This window comes from Ranitomeya variabilis, chromosome 1, assembly GCF_051348905.1.
Source record: "Ranitomeya variabilis isolate aRanVar5 chromosome 1, aRanVar5.hap1, whole genome shotgun sequence".
Taxonomy (NCBI): Eukaryota; Metazoa; Chordata; class Amphibia; order Anura; family Dendrobatidae; genus Ranitomeya; species Ranitomeya variabilis.
In genome coordinates, this window is record NC_135232.1 from 100632503 (window position 1) to 100655898 (window position 23396).

A 23396-nucleotide genomic window follows, 5' to 3' on the forward strand; every position below is an offset into this window, starting at 1 on the left:
TGTAACAATATACATGTCATGCATTATACATTTAACAGAAAATGGTAATACACTTAGGCTAGTTTCACACTAGCGGTTACCTGATCTGCGGCAGGCTGCGGACTTCCTCCGCAGATCAGGTCCACGCTAGTGTGAAACTAGCCTTAGACATATTTTTGTCATCCGCTTACACATGCCTTACACTTTACCTATTCATGTTCCTTTCATCCACTGTGGTCTTCAACTCTCGGGCAGCTGTCCCTTTTGGTTAGGAATAATGATACAGAAGAAGCATTCATTATCAAGATGATAAGAACCACAACTGCATGATGTATATTTGTATACGTGTTGTATAGGAGCAAAGGGTCTGAATACTTATGACCATGTGATATTTCAGTTTTTCCTTTTTATTAAATTTGCTAAAATTTCTATATTTCTGTTATTTTCAGTCAAGATGGGGTGCAGAGTGTACATTAATGTGAAAAATGAACTTTTTTGAATTTACCAAATGGCTGCAATGAAACAAAGAGTGAAAAATTTAAAGGGGTTTGAATACTTTCCGCACCTAGGGTTCCTTGCTGTGTCTATCCAGCTAATGATATTTCCATCCACTTTCCATATGCATGGATGTAAAATGATATTTCCACAATGGGCATAGGACAGAGGGCTTCTCCATGGGTTGTGAACTCCCATGGATTACTCCTGTAATAACGTAAAGCCCAGTTGCAGTGGATCCTTCTGTTCCTCACCCACGCTGAATGGAATTTGTATTGTGCCATGATCTAGACTTAAAGAGGTTGTCCACTACTTTTTGATTGATGACCTTTACTTAGGATAGATCATTAATGTTTGGCTGGGGTCCGACTCCCAGCACTCCTGCCAATCAGCCGTTATCAGTGTCGTCGACAGTGGCCACAGGCCGGAAGTGCTCTCTTGCGACGCTGGACGACTTCTGTGGCCGCCACAGGGTACTGCACATCCGCCTCCTATTGATTTTAATAGGAGGCAGATGGCTAGTACCAAGCTTCGGCCATTACCAGAAAAAGGAGAAGCTCCGCAAGTGAGTACCTGTCCCCGGTGGCCGCCGCTGCTGACATTATTAACATCTGATCAGTGGGGTGCCAAGTGTCAGACCCCGGCCGATCAGATATTGATAACCTATCCTAAGGATAGATTTTAATAAAAAATAGTGGACAACCTCTTTAAACTATTTATGAGTAAAACTTGTGTTCTCATTACAGACAATGGTCATAATGGTAATACCAATTTGAGATACGGACTTTTACAGACATTTTTTTTGGGGGGTATGGAGGTGATTCGAAATTAAATTTGTTTATTTTTTTATTTTATTTTTTTACTTTATTTTTCATTATCTTTAGGGAACCTTCGATCATTTGACCGCTTTTTGCAATACTATAAAATGGCAATACTTAGGACAAATCATGGTCTCTTATGGAGCTCAGCCTGTGGTACAAGAGAATCAAATTCTCCGTAATGGGGACCTTCACCGTGGCCCTCGATGCCATTAGAGACGGAGCTCACCCACATCAGCTCCTCCTATACTTTTTGAGCTTGTATTTGTTAATGTAACTGATGTGCCTCTACAGAGCAAGCAGACAAGATAACTTTGTCACTGGCTGTATGCATTTTACAATGAAATTGAATGTGCAGAGCCCGGGTGACAAAGTTATCTCGTCTACAGTGCTCTGCAGAGGCAGCAGTTACCCTGACAGCTGGAGATGATTTGACTGCTGCGCTCTGTACAATGGAAATAGCTGTGGCAATAGGCCAAGCAGCAGAGATGTGCAGAGGTGGCTTCAACAAGCGGTGAGAACAGGTCGAACAAGCTGCCATTGTACTACTAATGCAACGCTGCCTAACCTGTTCTCACAAATGGAGGAAGGCTCTACCATAGGCCTGGTGCCCAACCTGCTGTCACCACTCACCGCAACTTACAGTAGTCAGAGCACAGCAGCCAGAAATGATTTGACTGCTATGCTCTGAACACTGTAAGCAGCAGTGAGAGCGGAAAATTGCAGCTCAGCGCACAGTTTTGGGCTACAATAAAATGGTGCCTGGCCCCACCTACATCTGTGACCTATGCGTGATCGGGGGCACGCACATTGCGCCGATAATGCGGCCACAGCATAGGTGATAGGGTCGAAGACAGCGCTACCCTCCTATGGCCTATGTCTGTCATATTTTCTGTATCTAAGTGTTGTCACATTGAACAGAGGAAAATATAAATGACAGCCTTCAGCGCCTAATTAAAAAAAAAATATTAAAAAAAATATTAAACCAGTTAATCTTACTCGGTTTCAAAAATGCATGTTTACTAGTGAATGTTTACTAGTGATGAGTGAGTATACTCGTTGCTCTGGTTTTCCCGAGCACGGAGATTTAGTTTTTGTTGCCTCAGCTGCATGATTTACAGCTGCTAGCCAGCCTGAGTACATGTGGGGATTCCCTAGCAAACAGGCAACCCCCACATGTATTCAGCCTGTCTAGCAGCTGTAAATCATGCAGCTGCTGCAACGAAAACTAAATCTCCGAGCACTAACAAATACTCGGAGACCACCGGAGCAACGAGTACACTCGCTCATCACTAAGGTGTACATAAATAGAAATCAGTAATGACAAAAAAATTAGATAGATCTTCTTGGTTAGAGATATGGATTTTCCACTATCAAGTGAAATAACCTAGGGTCCGGTGTCGTGTTTATCTTTTCTGGGCATTGACATAGTGGATATGTTTTTTTTTCTTGCCCACTGTCAACATTACCATGTCTTTTTCATCTGTTAATATGTTTCTTGGTGCAAAAAAATGACTTTGCATCAAATGCAAGTGCTGCTAGGTTTGTTCGTTTTCGCATCAGAATGGAGGGGTTTTTTTTCCGAGAAAGATGTCTATGGCCTTTAGAAGTGTTCATCTACCATATCATTTTATAAGGGTTAAAAAGTTATAAGGTTGAAAAAACAGGATTTATTGGTTTGTCAGGCCTTTTTACAGTCATGCAATGGTAGAGCCTTTTGTCAGAATGAAGAATTGTACAGTGAGGAGGTTAGTTTACTCTTAAACCTTCCTTGAATTTTTCCCAATTATTGTAGCAGTGGTGTTACTGGGCAAGTCCTTGGCCAACAAGAATTAGCTTTGTTTTGGGCAACTAGGCTGTGGATGACCTAGTTAACAGTCAGTCTTCTTATTTACTGGTTTTAGCCTTATTAAAGAAGTTGATACTTAGATGTTGACAATGGAACATCTGAATTAGGGTAAGACGTGTCCCAGGGTCATCCAACCCCATAACTTATGCGCAATCTCATTCCCAGTTTCAGCTCTTCTGGGAGCTATAGCTGACAATGGATGCAAAGGGTGCTGTGAGCCTGGATTTCTGGAGGAGACTGAGGTGACATAATTTACAAATCTGCTGTCACATTCAGTTTCTCAAGTAACATGGAGGGCACAGAGTAAAAGTGGGTCTGTTGGTTGGTTTGCTTGAGGGGTGTCATTCCATTTAGATTGGATGTCTTGCTTTGAGGGTCACTTTAGAGTTTAGTCCATAAAGAAGTAAGTGGTGGAGTGACCACCTGTTTTCAAAATGTGAACAGTGAATAACAAACAACACATACATTAAAAACATGATAAAAAAAAAATGACATTATAAATACGCAAATCAATATGCATTTTTCTAAATGAAGACCGACATGTCTATCCTTTCGTTGAGGCCAAGGGGTCCCAATGCGTCTGCGCGCAATATCCATCTCCCTTCTCTCTGCAACAGGAGGCGCTGCAGATCTCCACCTTGTCGTGGCAAAGAAGCTTTTTCTAACCCTGCAAACCGCAACGTCTGTATCTTACCTTCATGATGGCTAGAAAGGTGAAAGGTCTGTCAAAAGTGTCCTTCTTGTTGTTATATAGTTTGTCACACATAAGTAAACCCTTAGTGGTCCAACAGCTGATGAAGGGATGGAAACGTGAGTTCAATATGATTGATATGCGGTGAATAGTATCATTGTCCATGTTGCACAGGTTGCTATGGCAGTTAGATGCCATAAATCCACTTTCCCGATATCTGGATAAGGCTGGTATTTTGGCATTGTCTGATGCATTGGTCAGGGAATCATAAATAAAAATATGTGTTTGTAAAAAAAAACAGATCAGTGAACTTTGGGTTCTTGGATTTTTATCCTTACATTATGTACTGAATTCTGCCCAGTGCACTTGGTGGGTCATTTAGAAATCTTGTGGGCTTTTGAGGTCCATTTTTTATCACATATGTCAGGTCTGCCTTGAACTAAATTTCATTTTGAGTCTATTTTTAAAGCGTGCATCTGGGCTTGCAACAGTGGGAATTTGGGAAGCACTCTTTCCACATTGGGCAGGTAATAATGGTGAATGCTTAACTGGTGTTTGAGTGAAGATGTTGAGGCATTGGGAATCTGACTGCTTCAGGTTTTAGAAGAAAAAAGAGTATCTGTACATCTCTGTAGGTTGCCCTTGGGTCTGATGGAGGTTCACGTTTACTGGATATTCCTCTGTGGTTTACAGGAAGGAGTTGAAAATTCACCATTGCTGAGTGGGAATGGTGGGAGTGTGAGTAAGCCTGCGTCACCTTCTCTGTGGTGGTGTTTGTCCATGCCTGTATGGAATTCTAAGGCCCACATGCAGCTGAAACCAGAAGTTTACATACACTGTATAAAAAGACATATCTGCATGTTTTTATCAATATCTGACATGAAATCAGAATAAACCTTTCCCGTTTTAGGTCAATTAGGATTACCATAATTATTAATATTTGCCAAATGCCAGAATAATGAGAGAATGTTTTAAGGCATTTTTATTACTTACTGCAAAGTCAAAAGTTGACATACACTAAGATCACTATGCGTTTTAACAATTCTGGACTGCCCATGTGATGATGTCATGTGTTTGGAAACTTCTGTTTTTTTGCCTGCTCAAAACTTCTTGGTCATCAAAGAGACAGTAGGAAAATGTAAAATTAAATTGCTGCTTAATTTATTACCCGTCTAATAGCCTAAAAGAATCAAAAGAATAACGATAACATGAAGTAGACATATGATAAATGTTAATTACGGTATCAACTATTCTGTGCAGCGTGATTGTCTTAGGGTAAGTTCACTCAAGCTCATTTTTGGTTCAAGTGCTGCACGCAGAGAATGTACTAGGACCAATGTTATTCAATTGAGCTGTTCAGGTGAGTGATTTTTTCATTGTCCGAATCTGAAAGTGAAAAAAGTCACAGCATGCACTAGTTTCTTCAATATGTCAGATGAGACTTGTCTATTCAAGTCTATGAGTGTGCAGAACATTTTTTTTTTATGCGGATCATCTGTACAACATCCGTTTTTTTTATTGCTACATTGCAGTACTTAACAGAGGACACTGTATTTGTACTTGTAGTTGTTGATATAAAAGAAAATGATGATATACGGATTACATACTGACCACCATACAAATGAAAATCTGAACCCAGTCTTAAGAGAAGAGAAATTCAAACTTAGAAAAATTCATATCTTTCTAAGTTTTTGGAAACTTTTATATATTTTTTATATAAATAAATGCAAAATATATCAACCTAAACTTACCATTAACATAAAGTACAATGTGTCATGAAGAAATAGTGTCAGAATCACTTGGAAAAGTAAAAGCTTTCCAAAGTTATGATCACATAAAATGATGCACTTCCGATATCTTTGTAAAAGGAACAGTAAGCTCTGAACTCAGGTACAACTCAGAGCAAATACCAGGAAGCAAAAGCAAACAAACACTACATGAAAGGGATTATAAAGTTACAGATAAAACTGCTAGGCAACTTTTCTAACCTGTTCTTTTAAAGTGAAGCAGTAACTCCCACTCTCATAGCAACATGAAATAGGAGAGCTCAAACAATGAGCAAAAGGACATCACCGCGCACACAGATCTCTTCATGGCTGCACTATGCTATAGGCATGGTGGACTCAATCATTTGGAAATCTTCTGGTAATGAATACTGTATAGTGGTGGACATCTTATTATGTGAAGATGTACAGAATGAGAACCAGCAGGAGAAAGGTTACTTTCAATGAGGAGCCCATCTTCAGTAAGTAATGAACCCGGTGTTTGATAAAAATTAGGAAAATGTATCCAGGAAAATGTATTATGGAGAAATTATTATTATTATTATTATTGTGTCTTGGTGATATTTCCATCAACATACTGATACTGGAGACAACCCTTTACACAATAACATATCCCGTGTGTGACGAGATCTATTTTCAACCTAAACCCTAAACTAATATCATCTACTGTACGTAAGGTCCCTGTAATGTTAATTATGTTCATACCTTTGTTTTTATAAGACTTCAATGAAAAAAACAAAACAAAAACACATTTTACGCAAATGAGCCCCAAGTGCAGGGACATGGCCTTGCTCTTCCAGCTCTCCGGCCTCTCTCCCTATTCCTCTGCCAAACGCCGCCCAAGTCTCAGTGAGTGACAGGTATCTCATCTATGTGAGCTGCTTCCCAACTGAGATCACACACTAGTTCCATCATTTCAGAGGGAAGACCAATACTTTGGCTCTCACGCTCATCAGAACCTTACTGTGTATGTGCCGCTCCCAGAATTTTGAGGGCACATATACAAGTTCTCAGGCGAGGAAGCAGGTTTTAAAAGTTCCCTTTATTTTTTTTCCCAAAAATATGACATTGTATTAAAGAGGTTTGCCAAAGTGCATCTTTCCTCACAAACTGAACAGCACGTCTGTCCATAAAATGGCTGCTGGTGGAGGAACATGTGACCAGACCTGTCCATCAGCCTCCTTCCATTGTAAAACACCTCACTTGGGATAGCTGCTTTTCTCTTGGAGGAGGCTGAGGGACAGGACTAGTCAATTGCTCCTCCATCAGCAGCCATTCTTATGGACAGAAATGCTGGTCAGTTTGCGAGTAAACAAGATAAAGTGTCCAAACCTTTTTTTACACATTTGTTCTTGGTTGTATTTAAAGTGGGATGTCCGATCGAAATGAAAAACTTACAGGTGGCTCGGAGCGCTAAAAAAAATAATCCTCACATAGCAATTAAGCACAGGTCGCTCCGTGGTCTGTGCTTACACATGAGATATCACCATTTTAAAAGCTTCAGGACCGCTGCAGCCTGTGATTGACTGTAGCAGTTATCTTTAGCAGGACGTAATTGGATCTTGTATAATGATGTGCTGATCAAAGTTACCTGACCGCTGCAGACAATCACAGGCCGCAGCAGTCTGGTGAAATGGTGACATCACTTCTTTTTGTCTCTGCGCAGAGATAAGATGAGGCCTTTGCTGGATTCAGGCGGGTGCCAGTAGTTGAGTTTGACTGAGTTTGGTATTTTTGGTATTGGTATTTTTTATGTTATTTTTTACATTTCCCGTTGCTTAGGCAGTTATATATCTACCGAACACACCTTTAATCCCAATAATTAAAAAAGTAACTGAAGTTGACAAACACAAGTTTAAATCTTGATAACAGCCCTATGAACTCTTTGTCATAACTGCTTTTTTGTTGTTCAGGACTTTTTTGCTGCAGGAGATATGTACAGTGTATTGTTCAACATATTCAACTACTAATTGACTTGAAATGCCAGACCTGTAATTACCTCAGTACAAGACAAACCTGACATCCAGTAGAATTGTTTGTTACTTCAAGTAACATCAAGTCTTTAAGAAATGTTCTGCCCCGCACTTCTCCCTCATGGCCTGGGGAGATATCAGGCATGAATGTTCTGCCCCGCACTTCTCCCTCATGGCCTGGAGAGATATCAGGCATGAATGTTCTGCCCCGCACTTCTCCCTCATGGCCTGGGGAGATATCAGGCATGAATGTTCTGCCCCGCACTTCTCCCTCATGGCCTGGAGAGATATCAGGCATGAATGTTCTGCCCCGCAACTTCTTCCTCATGGCTGGTGAGATATCAGGCATGAATGTTCTGCCCTGCAACTTCTTCCTCATGGCCTGGAGAGATATCAGGTATGAATGTTCTGCCCTGCAACTTCTTCCTCATGGCCTGTAGAATATCAGGCATGAATGTTCTACCTTGCAACTTCTCCCTCATGGCCTGGAGAGATATCAGGCATGAATGTTCTGCTCTGCAACTTCTTCCTCATGGCCTGGAGAGATATCAGGTATGAATGTTCTGCCCCGCACTTCTCCCTCATGGCCTGGAGAGATATGAGATATGAATGTTCCGCCCCGCAACTTCTCCCTCATTGCCTGGAGAGATATCAGGCATGAATGTTCTACCCTGCAATTTCTCCATCATGGCCTGGAGAGATATCAAGCATGAATGTTATGACCTTGCAACTTTTTCCTCATGGCCTGGAGAGATATCAGGCATTTATGTTCTGCCCCGCAACTTCTCCCTCATGGCCTGGAGAGATATCAGGCATGAATGTTCTGCTCCGCAACTTCTTCCTCATATCCTGGAGAGATATTGGGCATGAATGTTCTGCCCCACTTCTCCCTCATTGTCTGGAGAGATATCAGGCATGAATGTTCTGCCCCGCAACTTCTCCCTCATGGCTTGGAGAGATATTGGGCATGAATGTTCTGCCCCACTTCTCCCTCATTGTCTGGAGAGATATCAGGCATGAATGTTCTGCCCCGCAACTTCTCCCTCATGGCTTGGAGAGATATTGGGCATGAATGTTCTGCCCCACTTCTCCCTCATTGTCTGGAGAGATATCAGGCATGAATGTTCTGCCTCGCAACTTCTCCCTCATGGCCTGGAGAGATACAGTGGGGCAAAAAAGTATTTAGTCAGTCAGCAATAGTGCAAGTTCCACCACTTAAAAAGATGAGAGGCGTCTGTAATTTACATCATAGGTAGACCTCAACTATGGGAGACAAACTGAGAAAAAAAAATCCAGAAAATCACATTGTCTGTTTTTTTAACATTTTATTTGCATATTATGGTGGAAAATAAGTATTTGGTCAGAAACAAACAATCAAGATTTCTGGCTCTCACAGACCTGTAACTTCTTCTTTAAGAGTCTCCTCTTTCCTCCACTCATTACCTGTAGTAATGGCACCTGTTTAAACTTGTTATCAGTATAAAAAGACACCTGTGCACACCCTCAAACAGTCTGACTCCAAACTCCACTATGGTGAAGACCAAAGAGCTGTCAAAGGACACCAGAAACAAAATTGTAGCCCTGCACCAGGCTGGGAAGACTGAATCAGCAATAGCCAACCAGCTTGGAGTGAAGAAATCAACAGTGGGAGCAATAATTAGAAAATGGAAGACATTCAAGACCACTGATAATCTCCCTCGATCTGGGGCTCCACGCAAAATCCCACCCCGTGGGGTCAGAATGATCACAAGAACGGTGAGCAAAAATCCCAGAACCACGCGGGGGCACCTAGTGAATGAACTGCAGAGAGCTGGGACCAATGTAACAAGGCCTACCATAAGTAACACACTACGCCACCATGGACTCAGATCCTGCAGTGCCAGACGTGTCCCACTGCTTAAGCCAGTACATGTCCGGGCCCGTCTGAAGTTTGCTAGAGAGCATTTGGATGATCCAGAGGAGTTTTGGGAGAATGTCCTATGGTCTGATGAAACCAAACTGGAACTGTTTGGTAGAAACACAACTTGTCATGTTTGGAGGAAAAAGAATACTGAGTTGCATCCATCAAACACCATACCTACTGTAAAGCATGGTGGTGGAAACATCATGCTTTGGGGCTGTTTCTCTGCAAAGGGGCCAGGACGACTGATCCGGGTACATGAAAGAATGAATGGGGCCATGTATTGTGAGATTTTGAGTGCAAACCTCCTTCCATCAGCAAGGGCATTGAAGATGAAACGTGGCTGGGTCTTTCAACATGACAATGATCCAAAGCACACCGCCAGGGCAACGAAGGAGTGGCTTCGTAAGAAGCATTTCAAGGTCCTGGAGTGGCCTAGCCAGTCTCCAGATCTCAACCCTATAGAAAACCTTTGGAGGGAGTTGAAAGTCCGTGTTGCCAAGCGAAAAGCCAAAAACATCACTGCTCTAGAGGAGATCTGCATGGAGGAATGGGCCAACATACCAACAACAGTGTGTGGCAACCTTGTGAAGACTTACAAAAAACGTTTGACCTCTGTCATTGTCAACAAAGGATATATTACAAAGTATTGAGATGAAATTTTGTTTCTGACCAAATACTTATTTTCCACCATAATATGCAAATAAAATGTTAAAAAAACAGACAATGTGATTTTCTGGATTTTTTTTTCCTCAGTTTGTCTCCCATAGTTGAGGTCTACCTATGATGTAAATTACAGACGCCTCTCATCTTTTTAAGTGGTGGAACTTGCACTATTGCTGACTGACTAAATACTTTTTTGTCCCACTGTATCAGGCATGAATGTTCTGACCTTCCAACTTTTTCCTCATGGCCTGGAGAGATATCAGGCATGACCAGATCATTACCTCTGTAATAGCCACCTTGGTTGAAATGTAGGAGAAAGTTTACCTTTATTAAATACACATTAGGCCATTGTAATCTATGCTGCTATTCACATGCCCGTGTGTTTTCATAGAACGTGTGTCTATGCAAAACACATGGAAAGATGTACGTTGTCCGCACAGATGACAAGGGCCACTACAAGTATAAGCGTCCGGGAAAAACATGTACAGAACACGGATGTTATCCATGTTTAACATTGCTGCAATGTATAGGAGAACGTTTGTAATTTACAGTACAGACCAAAACTTTGGACACATCTTCTCATTTAAAAGATTTTTCTGTATTTTCATGACTATGAAAATTGTAAATTCACACTGAAGGCATCAAAACTATGAATTAACACATGTGGAATTATATACTTAACAAAAAAGTGTGAAACAACTGAAATTATGTCTTATATTCTAGGTTCTTCAACCTTTGCTTTGATGACTGCTTTGCACACTGTTGGCATTCTCTTGATGATCTTCAAGAGGTAGTCACCGGGAATGGTCTTTACTTCACAGGTGTGCCCTGTCAGGTTTAATAAGTGGGATTTCTTGCCTTATAAATGGGGTTGGGATCATCAGTTGTGTTGTGCAGAAGTCTGGTGGATACACAGCTGATAGTCCTACTGAATAGACTGTTAGAATTTGTATTATGGCAAGAAAAAAGCAGCTAAGTAAAGAAAAACGAGTGGCCATCATTACTTTAAGAAATGAAGGTCAGTCAGTCTGAAAAATTGGGAAAACTTTGAAAGTGTCCCTAAGTGTAGTTGCAAAAACCATCAAGCGCTACAAAGAAACTGATTCACATGAGGACCACCCTAGGAAAGGAAGACCAAGAGTCACCTCTGCTTCTGAGGATAAGTTTATCCGAGTCACCAGCCTCAGAAATCGCAGGTTAACAGCAGCTCAGATTAGAGACCAGGTCAATGCCACACAGAGTTCTAGCAGCAGACACATCTCTACAGCAACTGTTAAGAGGAGACTTTGTGCAGCAGGCCTTCATGGTAAAATAGCTGCTAGGAAACCACTGCTAAGGACAGGCAACAAGCTGAAGAGACTTTTTGGGGTAAAGAACACAAGGAATGGACATCAGACCAGTGGAAATCTGTGCTTTGGTCTGATGAGTCCAAATTTGACATCTTTGGTTCCAACCACCATGTCTTTGTGCGACGCAGAAAAGCTGAACGGATGACTCTACATGCCTGGCTCCCACCGTGAAGCATGGAGGAGTTGGTGTGATGGTGTGGGGGTGCTTTGCTGGTGACGCTTGGGGATTTATTTAAAATTGAAGGCATACTGAACCAGCATGGCTACCACAGCATCATGCAGCGGAATGCTATTCCATCTGGTTTGCGTTTAGTTGGACCATCATTTATTTTTAAACAGGACAATGACCCCAAACACACCTCCAGGCTGTGTAACGGCAATTTGACCAAGAAGGAGAGAGATGGGGTGCTACGTCAGATGACCTGGCCTCCACAGTCACCAGACCTGAACCCAATCGAGATGGTTTGGGGTGAGCTGGACCGCAGAGTGAAGGCAAAAGGGCCAACAAGTGCTAAGCATCTCTGGGAACTCCTTCAAGATTTTTGGAAGACCATTACCGGTGACTACCTCTTGAAACTCATCAAGAGAATGCCAAGAGTGTGCAAAGCAGTCATCAAAGCAAAAGGTGGCTACTTTGAAGAACCTAGAATATAAGACATATTTTCAGTTGTTTCACACTTTTTTGTTAAGTATGTAATTCCACATGTGTTAATTAGTTGTTTTGATGCCTTCAATGTGAATGTACAATTTTCATAGTCATCTAATACAGAAAAATCTTTAAATGAGAAGGTGTGTCCAAACTTTTGGTCTGTACTGTATATATTTATTTATTCATCCATGAAAATCACTGATGAACACTAATGGTAAATGCAGTCACAATGATGCATAGCACTGATTAACAAATGTATCATTTTTTCATGTACCATTTAAACACAGACGTGTGAATGAGGCCTTAGGCTGTGTGATGTTGTTTCAGTACAATGAGTGTTTCATCAGCAGGAAGTTCTCACTGCTGGACTGGTGCCGACGGGCATTCTGGTCCAACCCCAGCCCAGTACTGATTATCAGCTTACTGTCAATGTACGAAAACACTGCTAATTAGGGGTGTGAGAGGGGCTAGCTTTCTGAGTTCTGCTACATGCTATATCTAAAAACTCTGATTGTGTCACAACTACAGCACCCAACAAACTAAATGATATATCTCTAAAATCGGGGTCTCTTTCGTACATCATACTACTCTCAGATGAAGTAGCAAAAACCTGGTGACAGATTCCCTTTAACCCCTTCCCGATATCTGCTGTACATGTATGGTGAAGTGGTTGGTGACTTCTGACAATCTGTTTTACATATGGAACGCCCGCCAGGGCCGTGGGGTACTCGGAACCGGGTCCGGTACTCAGAGGGGGATGTCACAGTGGCGGCGACCTGGTCCGTGGCCCTGGGTGCCCATGTTAAAGGGACGGTCTTTTAAGGGGTTTTCTATTAAAGTTTGTGTTCATGACGCCACCTGTGGTATTCGGTCAGTGGGGACCGACGCTGCTAAAGGGGTCCTCTGGGGTGATGTTATGGCAGCTAGATGGTATAACTTCCCACAGGTGAAGTAGGTCCCCAGGGCTCACGGTGTTCAGGTGAAGATGGTAAATATTGCAGTAAAGAACGGCGACACAGGTTTGCAGTCTCTTTACCTGGTTTACTGAAGGTTTACTTTCATACCGTAGAAACTACCGGTATATATGTAATTTGCTGCTAGCTTAAGGCTAAGTGGGAAAAACAGAATATCGGCTATATTAGGCTGTGTGCACATGATACGGATTTAGTGCGGATCCTCAGCGGATTTTTCCACGCAGAAACGTGGCAGATCTGCACTGTGATTTACAGTACAGTGTAAATCAATGGGAAAAAAAAAAGCTGTGCAGATGGTGCGGAAAAATCCACGCGGAAACGCTGCGGATTTTAAAAAAAAGTGTGTGTCACTTCTTTTGTGCGGATCTGCAGCGTTTCTGCACCGTTTCTGCACCCCTCCATGTTAAAAATCCGCAGTGGTAAAAACCACAGAAAATCCACACAAAATCCGCATCAATTCCGCACAAAAACCGCACAAAAATCCGCATAAAATCTGCACCTGCGGTTTCTTCCAGGAGATGCGGATTTTGTGCAGAAAATTCTGCTCCCCATTCCACAAAGTGTGCACATAGTTTGGAGGCTTCAACAGGTAATCATCTCTGCTTTTTTCTCTGTGATTTTTTTCAATTTTTTGGAGGATTTTTAAGTCCTCTTTTTGTGTCTGTGAGCTTTTACTCAATGTTTAGCGTTAGGACTGGCAAAATGTAAGGACCCTTGACGTAGGTTGCCGGCTTTCGTATTGATGCCCCAATATAAACCAATACCTTACATACATTGATATGTGTTTTTTTTGCACTTTATCTAGCAGGGTGCAGTCGGACCAAGATGGCTCTGTAAACTGTAGGCCTCTATTCACACAGCATGCATTTTGTAGTACTGGGCGGCCCACCTGTGTGTGCGTTAGTAATAGGCTGTAAACCAGATGCTCTGCATTGCTTGTGTGAACAATGCCACATACAGACTATTATCGCTTATCTTTTTGTGCACTAATGCCAAACAACCAATACTGGATTGAAAGTGGCTGTTTCATCGGTATTTTTTGCACCTGTGTTTTTGCCATCATTTATCGGGTCCGCTGCACCCTGCCAGTGCATTTGTTTGGAGGCTTCAGCAGGTAATCATTTCTGCTTTTTTCTCTGTGATTTTTTTCAATTTTTTGGAGGATTTTTAAGTCCTCTTTTTGTGTCTGTGAACGTGTGCACATAGCCTAAAAGAATTGCATGTCTCTTCCATTTTGCTGGTACAGAGTAGTGCATTGCTAGGATTTTTAACCCTCTCATATCTCCTTTGATATTTTAGTGGGCTCTGCAGGAAGAAAGGATATCGGCCATTCTGGTGTTCTGGAGCATTACCAACAGCTCATTGTGAAACATCTCACTCTCACGTCTCCTGTGTACAGAAGGCTCAAAGAAAATGGTATCCTGACAACTGAGCAGATAGGGCTGCTAGAGGTAAAATATGGTTTTATAGTTAGTTTAATGTAGAGTAAGATACCAAGCCACTGTGGCATAGCACTATAATTCTGAATATAACAATGTAGACAAGCTGAGACCTTATTCTTTATGTTAACTGGAAAAGTATTTACACTGAATGATCACTATATTAGAGACACCCATCTAGTAGAAGGCAGAACGACAGTATTATGACATACATTCCATTAAAGGGGTATTCCCATGGCCAACATCCTATCTCAATATGTAGTAGGTGTAATAATAATAGTACTAGCAAATACCTACAATTAGAAATGTAGTATAGTACCTCTGATTAGCTATGTTGCTTACCCCATGTGCAGAGCATTGCAGTATCTTTAGTATCCATGGTTACGAACCACTGATATATGTGACTTCGACACAGATGATCACTCCCTAATACTACAAACCTTCTCTTCCTTTGGCGTCAAAGGCCTCGCCCTCTCATGGATCTCCTCATATCTTTCCAACCTCACACTTAGCGTCTCCCACTCTTACAATATCTCCACACCTCCCCCTCTCTTTGTTGGTGTGCCTCAAGGCTCTGTTTTGGGACCCTTATTCTTCTCAATCTATACATTTGGCCAGGGACAACTCATAAAGTCCCTTGGCTTTCAGTACCATCTACATGCAGATTGATGATACTCAGATCTACCTCTCTGGCCCAGATGTCTCCAGAGAGGAGAAAATTCTGAGTGTCTATCAGTTATATCCTCCTTCTCATCACGCTTCCTAAAGCTCAATGTGGACAAAACAGAACTCATCATCTTTCCTCCATCTCACCTAACTCCCCTAGCCGATCTATCACAATAAAGTTTTCCCCTGTACTGTAAGTCCACTGCCTTGGAGTTACCCTTGACTCTGCCCTGTCCTTCAAACAACACATCCAACCTCTTTCCACCTCTTGCCGCCACCATCTCAAAAGTATTTCCAGAATCCGTCCCTCAACCATTGTTGTACTGAAATCTTAGTCCATGCCCTCATCATCTCTAACTGCAATATCCTCCTCTGTAACCTTCCTAACACACTTGCACTTTACCAGTCTGTCCTTAACTCTGCTGCATAACTAATCCACATCTCGCCTCTATTCCTCAGCTTCTCCCCTCTGCAAAATCCCTTCATTGGCTCCCAATTCCCCAAAGTATCCAGTTCAAACAATTGGCATTGACCTACAAAGCTGTCCATAATGTCTCCTCTGGATATCTCCAAACTAATCTCCCGTTACCTTCCAACACATAATCTCCGTTCCTCTCAAGACCTTCTTTTCTCCTCCACAATTATGTTTCCTCACCCAATCGCCTCCAAAACGTCTCTCGAAGATCCCTCATACTGTGAAATGCCGTGTCCCAACACATCCAATTATCCGCCAGTTTCGGAACTTTCAGACGTAACTTAAAAACGCATCTCTTCAAGAAAGCTTACAGCCTGCAATAACCCCGGTATCACCTCACCACTACCGAAGCTGCCGCAACCCCCCAACCTTCTGTCTCCTTTCCCATTAACCGGTAGAATGTAAGGGCAGGGCAATTTCCCCTCTGTACCTGTCATTGTTAGTTTGTTAACTGTAATTTATATCTGTATTTTGTATGCAACCCCTTCTCCTGTACAGCACCATGAAATCAATAGTGCCCTAAAAATAAATAATAATAATAATGGGAATACCCTTTTAAGTATTGACAAATTTATGCACAAAATATTGCCACATGCAAACGGGATGGCTTTTTGTATTTGCAGCAAATTAGATAGCAGTACTGATATGATCTAAAGTTTATTCTCTGTCCAAGAGATGCTCTATAAGATTAAGATCTCTGGACTGTTAGGGTACCGTTACACAAAACGATTTACCAACGATCACGACCAGCGATATGACCTGGCCGTGATCGTTGGTAAGTCGTTGTGTGGTCGCTGGGGAGCTGTCACACAGACAGCTCTCCAGCGACCAACGATGCCGAAGTCCCCGGGTAACCAGGGTAAACATCGGGTTACTAAGCGCAGGGCTGCGCTTAGTAACCCGATGTTTACCCTGGTTACCATCGTAAATGTAAAAAAAAAAAAAACGTACATACTCACATTCCGGTGTCCGTCAGGTCCCTAGCCGTCTGCTTCCCGCACTGACTGAGTGCCGGCCGTAAAGTGAAAGCAGAGCACAGCGGTGACGTGTCAGACACAGCGATATCGTATGGATATCGCTGGAACGTCACGGATCGTACCGTCGTAGCGACAAAAGTGCCACTGTGAGACGGTACCCTTAGGGCTCCATACACATTAGACTAGATTATCTAGGCTTGATCGGTTGGCAGTCTACTGTGTATGGGGCCTGTGGACTCTTTCACATGAGTTGATGGGGGAGAGAAGAATTCAGCATGTTGGATTTCCAATTGCCAATCCTTTTGTTCTCCTGGAGATAAGCTGCAACCAGAAGAATCTAGCAGCTACTCTCTCATAGACAAGACTAGAGTTCTCAACAGAGAACGTATGGGTTAGTTCAGAGATATAGCTATCAAATATGTATGGGGTCCTTTAGGGCTAAGACAGAAAGGGAAATTTGCTGTCATGTTCTAATCCATGATGGTGGATTGTCCTGCTGAAAGCGTTCTTTTACTGTAGGGTAAACATCTGTCATGAAGGGATGAACTTGGTGGCCAATATGCTTAGATATGCCCTACTGTCTCTCTAAAGGTATCACAGAACATAAAGGGTGCCCAAAAAAAAATTCATACACTTGAACTGTGGTCACTTGACAGGAAGGAATTAATAGTTCATTCTGCTTATGCTAAACTTTGAGCCACTCATACCAATGGTGCAACAGAAATCTGGGATTTGTATGACCAGACAAAGCATTTCCACTGACCAGTGATCCAATTTTTGTGTCTGTTTTCCTTACATATCTATAGCACTCTAACTGGTTGTCTTTTGCTAGACCTCTCTGTACTAAGGAAGAATGAGTTATGCATTTGTAAGTGTTAGTTGTTGTGTTTTATTATTGTAACTGGCTGTAATTTGCAGTGTGCATTGCTTGTTCTTCAGATCGATTCATGACATCCTCCTCTGACCACTTTCAGTGACTAATTTTTTATGTCCACATGATCTCTTTTTGCTGGATGTTCTTTTTTGATAACACCATACTCAGTATACACTTATATACACCATTGACTGAAAAAAACACACAATATTGGCAGTTTTTTTAAACGTTGGCCTTAGCTAGTCCAAAAATGATGATGATGCCTCACTCCAAGTCAATCAGATGTCTCGATTTTCCCATACTAATGTAGATGCACATTGAAATTGAATCAAGTAACACTTGATCACTTCATTTTATGCTACATTCCGCGTTTACATGTTTGTTTTCCATAGAGAAGCTCCAATAGTGAAAGGACACGAGTCTCTAAAAATTGTATTTGATGTAGGAAAAGTAAAGTCAACCGATTATATTTGCACAACTAATAGAAGTCACATCGCTATGTAACCATTTTTCATTATTTTACATGAACTCTCTATGTAAACCAATATTTTACCTTATCTATGTCTTACAAAATAAAGCTCGAGGAGTCTTCAGATCGAAAAGTTGCCAAACTTATCGACGTGCTAAAAAGCAAGGACCATCACATGTTTACATCCTTCTGTGCTGTACTTCATGAGACTGGTCACCATCACCTCGCACAAGTTTTACAGACAGCAATAAATAACAAAACACCTTTGTTACCTGAAGGTAAGATGACCTTTTTTGACAAGTAGACCCTCATCTTAGAAACTATTTTTAAAATGACCTCAGACGCTGTGACCAGAGCTGGATTTAGGGGGGCTTGACCTGTGTCACCACACACTCTGGCCGAGCGAAGGGAATGCCAGGTCTGTCTTCCCAACAAAGGCACTATCATCTGCACTTTCACACTGTACAAGGAGAAGTAAGCAGCTTTTAGCTAACAGCTATAATGGCACTTGATTCTTGATGGGTAGCAACATGTGGAGAAGCTTCTCTGCACCTGTTGTCTGGTTAGATGTTGGGCTGTTGGAAAGAGACACGAAAAAAACCCTGAAACATTCAGCATGGTGCCATCTAAGGCACATCCTGGTTGTGCTTAAAGGCGTGTCTAGTTTAGAAACCTATTTTCATGTACCTTTTAAGAGTTAATAGAGGAATTCCTTGTTCTTCATCTCTTGGTCAGGGTGAAGAGCAGATACAAAGAGCGACACGTGCTTGTAATTTTAATTATTTATGAAGGATCATTTTCAAACATTCTTTGCCTCTAAATCTCTTTGATATTAATACACACAGATGGAAATTGATGGGTGTATGTTGTTTTTTAACCCAACGTGGAAACCCCCTATGTCGTGTTTTTTTTGCAGATGAAAATTGATTTAAATAGTTTGTTATAACTACATGTGGCAAAACTCATCAGATAAGTGTGAACCTAACACCCTGTTCAGTGGAATGGATGTCTCCTAACCATCTCACCAATGGCAGATGTCAGAGGAAAGAAGGATCAGGCATGTCTGATTTCAACATGCCTGATTCTTTTGCACAAGCACAGGAAAATCCACTGTCAGAAGAGTATGTAAATGACAAATTCCTCTCTCCCCATTGAATAAACATACACACTCAGTCGGCCCTAGGGTGCAAGTACATAGAGGGGGATTGCAGGCATAGCTACTGGAAAAACAACAGTAAAGGTACCTTCACACTGACCAACTTTCCAACGATAACGATAGCGATCCGTGACGTTGCAGCGTCCTGGATAGCGATATCGTTGTGTTTGACACGCAGCAGCGATCTGGATCCTGCTGTGATATCGTTGGTCGGAGCTAGAAGTCCAGAACTTTATTTGGTCGTCAGATCAGCGTGTATCGTTGTGTTTGACAGCAAAAGCAACGATACCAGCAATGTTTTACAATGGTAACCAGGGTAAATATCGGGTTACTAAGCGCAGGGCCGCGCTTAGTAACCCGATATTTACCCTGGTTACCATTGTAAAAGTTAAAAAACCACTACATACTCACCTTCTGATGTCTGTCACGTCCCCCGGCGTCCGCGCTGCTGCAGAGAGCTTCCTGCACTGACTGTGTCAGTGCCGGCCGTAAAGCAAAGCACAGAGGTGACGTCACCGCTCTGCTTTAGGGCCGGTGCTTACACAGTGCAGGGAAGCGGACGCCGGGGGACGCAACAGGCACCGGAATGTAAGTATGTACTGTTTGTTTTTTTTTACATTTACACTGGTAACCAGGGTAAACATCGGGTTACTAAGCGCGGCCCTGCGCTTAGTAACCCGATGTTTACCCTGGTTACCCGGGGACTTCGGCATCGTTGGTCGCTGGAGAGCTGTCTGTGTGACAGCTCTCCAGCGACCACACAACGACGAAACAGCGACGCTGCAGCGATCGGCATCGTTGTTTATATCGCTGCAGCGTCGCTTAATGTGACGGTACCTTTAGATTTACTGAGTAGTCAGCATGCTATTTGTCTGCTTATGGTGGCTGAAGGGCTTTCTTATTGTGTGGTAAATGGTAATAATTTTTTTTTTGCATTCACATTTTCTCCTAAGTATCATCCATTTCACAACATAAACACGCCCTAAGTGAATCCATTATGCTGCATAAGGAATATGACAAGAAACTCAAAGAAGAAAATATGCAGCTGAGGAGGAAAATTCAAAGGATGCAAAGCAAATTCATGACCAAGTACGTCATCACGCTACACATCATAATGTCAATGTAAAGCTCCAATTCTGACCCAATTGTGCAGTCAATGAATGTTGTAATCGAGTCTTGTAAAACAAATTCACCATTTATCTGTTACTTCTCTAAAGAGAAAAAAACAAAAGTAATTCTGTCTGGTTTGGGTGGGAAGGGCTTTCATCTGTCCTGTAATAACGATCTGGAGCAGCAGAAAATAACTTTTCCTCAGGAGGGAAATCTAGCGCTTTAAGTTCATTGATCTCAATGAATTTTTGAAGTGAACAGTCAACAAATCAATGTTGATCATTTCAAATCATTAGGGATTGTCTACACTGGATTGATAGTTGTGCTGGTTTGGTATCGTCCAATAATAATAACAAGCAATTCATAATTAATTAGTCTATGATCCCTATGAAAAGGTCCTTCAGACAATAAGCAGACAAGTTGTGGAATTTCTCTAGCAGAGGCCACTGTTGTATCACACAGCCAATTAATCGGTGACCATATATATAACATATCATATCAAACACTGGAGAACTCTGTTTAGAATGACAATACAAAATCGTTATTACATACAATAACAACAATTTTAATAAAAACACATAAGGGTTGAAAGCTAGTACATAATTGTACAACACATGGTGCACTCTGATACAGAAGTGGTATCAATTCATTCAGCGAAGAATATTATTTTATTACATTACAGAGAAGGTAAATTTTCTTTATAGATCATATAGTATGTCTTCATATTGAATTGGAAGATTCAGGGTATAGCTTTACACAAAAATTTGTAACAGTAGAAAACAATTTATTATATAAAATCATAGAGCTGTTTGTTAAAAATAGTGAAAACGGGGGGAAGTTTCATTATCCCACTTCATAAAAGGTTTCCTGTATGTGTGTTGTGAACAGTGCCAAGTACTATTTAATATATCAAATAGGGTAAATCTACCTCTTGGCAAAATGAATGAGGTGCCTCAGAAAAGAGACATTCAAAGTGCATTAGTGCATGTAAAGATGCTTCAATAGTGAGTGCAGGGCAGCCATTACAATCAAACACAGACACAAGCATGATATTTACCACATTTTTTTGGAACATCCCTTTCAACTTCTAAAGAACAGATATGTGTGTCTGGATACCCTAAACATAGTGCCCACATGTCTATACCCTGAGAGACAAAATTGAAAATGTTTCTGAACACAAACCCTATAAATCCACTTTTAATGGTTGGTCTTTCCCTAGAGCAGACATGGCTGGTTCACATAAGAAACTTAGGGTACTGTCACACAGTGGCATTTTGATCGCTACGACGGTACGATTCGTGATGGTCTAGCGATATAGTTACGATCTCGCAGTGTCTGACACGCAGCAGCGATCAGGGACCCTGCTGAGAATCGTACGTCGTAGCAGATCGTTTGAAACTTTCTTTCGTCGCTGGATCTCCCGCTGTCATCGCTAGATCGGTGTGTGTGACAGCGATCCAGCGATGCGTTCACTGGTAACCAGGGTAAACATCGGGTTACTAAGCGCAGGGCCGCGCTTAGTAACCCGATGTTTACCGTGGTTACCAGCGTAAAAGTAAAAAACAAACAAACCGTACATACTCACCATCTGATGTCCGTCAGGTCCCTTGCCGTCTGCTTCCCGCTCTGACTGACTGCCGGCTGGAAAGTGAGAGCAGATCACAGCGGTGACGTCACCGCTGCACTCTGCTCTCACTGTACGGCGGCACTCAGTCAGAGCGGGAAGCAGACGGCAAGGGACCTGACGGACATCAGATGGTGAGTATGTACGGTTTGTTTGTTTTTTACTTTTACGCTGGTAACCACGGTAAACATCGGGTTACTAAGCGCGGCCCTGCGCTTAGTAACCCGATGTTTACCCTGGTTACCAGCGAACCTCGGCATCGTTGGTCGCTGGAGAGCGGTCTGTGTGACAGCTCCCCAGCGACCACACAACCACTTACCAACGATCACGGCCAGGTCGTATCGCAGGTCGTGATCGTTGGTAAATCGTATAGTGAGACGGTACCCTAACACCTTCTTAACAATGTAGGAAGATTTAAGGCTGATAAGAATGGATTAGCTTTCATCTGTAGGTTCACATGTCTGCCTTATGATTTATTAGTGTGACAGAAATTAGACTTTCGTATGACCCCTACGACTGACCGTCATATCAGATGATGCCTTATATAGAAACCCGAACTAACATTTCATCAACTGCATTTTATACTGTTACTTCTGTATTACAATTGTCTGTATATTAATGGACTTACAGATTGCAAGAACTTGAGGAGAAGATAACTCTAGCCAAATGGGAACGTGACCTTGCCATAAAAGAGAAGAACATTCTGCACAATGAAAATGAAGCACTGCAGAACCTCAACTCCGAACTTCAAGCCCTGGTCAGGAAACTGGAGGAAACCGCCTTCCGTTCTGACCTAAGAAACCTAAGGACTTACCATTCCAACATGAAAGATCTTGGGTTCAGTGTGGACTACCTGAAAGAAAAATCTAGAAGGTTCTATCCTGAGACTCACTTAGGTCTTGTGTATAGGTGAATACGAGTTATCATACTGCAACATTTCCCAGATCCCAGTGATGGTTCTATATGAGTGAGACTGTGTTTTATGGATTTGTTTTAAAGTAAATTACATTTAATGGATTAAAATACAGTAAATCAGCCAATTTTATACAAACTAATATTTATATTACCGTAGATTTTAATTTTTATGACCAAAATATTTTTTTTTGTTAAGTTCTCTAGAATAAATTCCCTAAGAAACAGACTATTGGTCAAAGAGCCTAAAATGTATACGTAATGGCTAGGAGTTCCTATAAAGAAAAAGAATTCTTGCTCTTAAAGGAAATGTGTCATCCACAGCGCTTTACAGACAGTAGTGAAGGGCCTAGGATGTATGGTCTCCTGTTAGTCCTCCCTACAGCACGTACAATCTAGAAAGTACAATGGTGAAGGGTCTAGAGCAGGGATGGGCACATGAGAGATTGATGGGTGTTGAGGGACGTACCAACAGGTCAAACTAAATTCTGCTCATTATTTTATATAAATTTATATCACTCGAGTAGAAGTGTGCTGATTAATACATGTTAAAATAGGGTTTATAAC

At 41.8% G+C, this 23396-nt stretch overlaps 1 protein-coding gene across 2 annotated transcripts in view; it reads left to right on the forward strand.

Moving 5' to 3' along the window:
- The window catches only part of LOC143806370 (uncharacterized), a 132643-nt gene extending 109585 nt beyond the window's left edge, over positions 1–23058 (forward strand). The window contains exons 1-5 of one of the 2 annotated variants that reach the window (XM_077286718.1): positions 5879–6077; positions 14427–14578; positions 18137–18305; positions 20137–20272; positions 22548–23058. In XM_077286718.1, the coding sequence (XP_077142833.1) occupies positions 6020–6077; positions 14427–14578; positions 18137–18305; positions 20137–20272; positions 22548–22830 (798 nt within the window). In that variant the 5' untranslated portion in view covers positions 5879–6019 and the 3' untranslated portion in view covers positions 22831–23058. Of the gene's footprint in view, positions 1–5878; positions 6078–14426; positions 14579–18136; positions 18306–20136; positions 20273–22547 lie in introns of those variants that run through there. The other variant, XM_077286729.1, reaches the window with a different exon arrangement.
- The last annotated feature ends 338 nt before the right edge of the window (positions 23059–23396 follow it).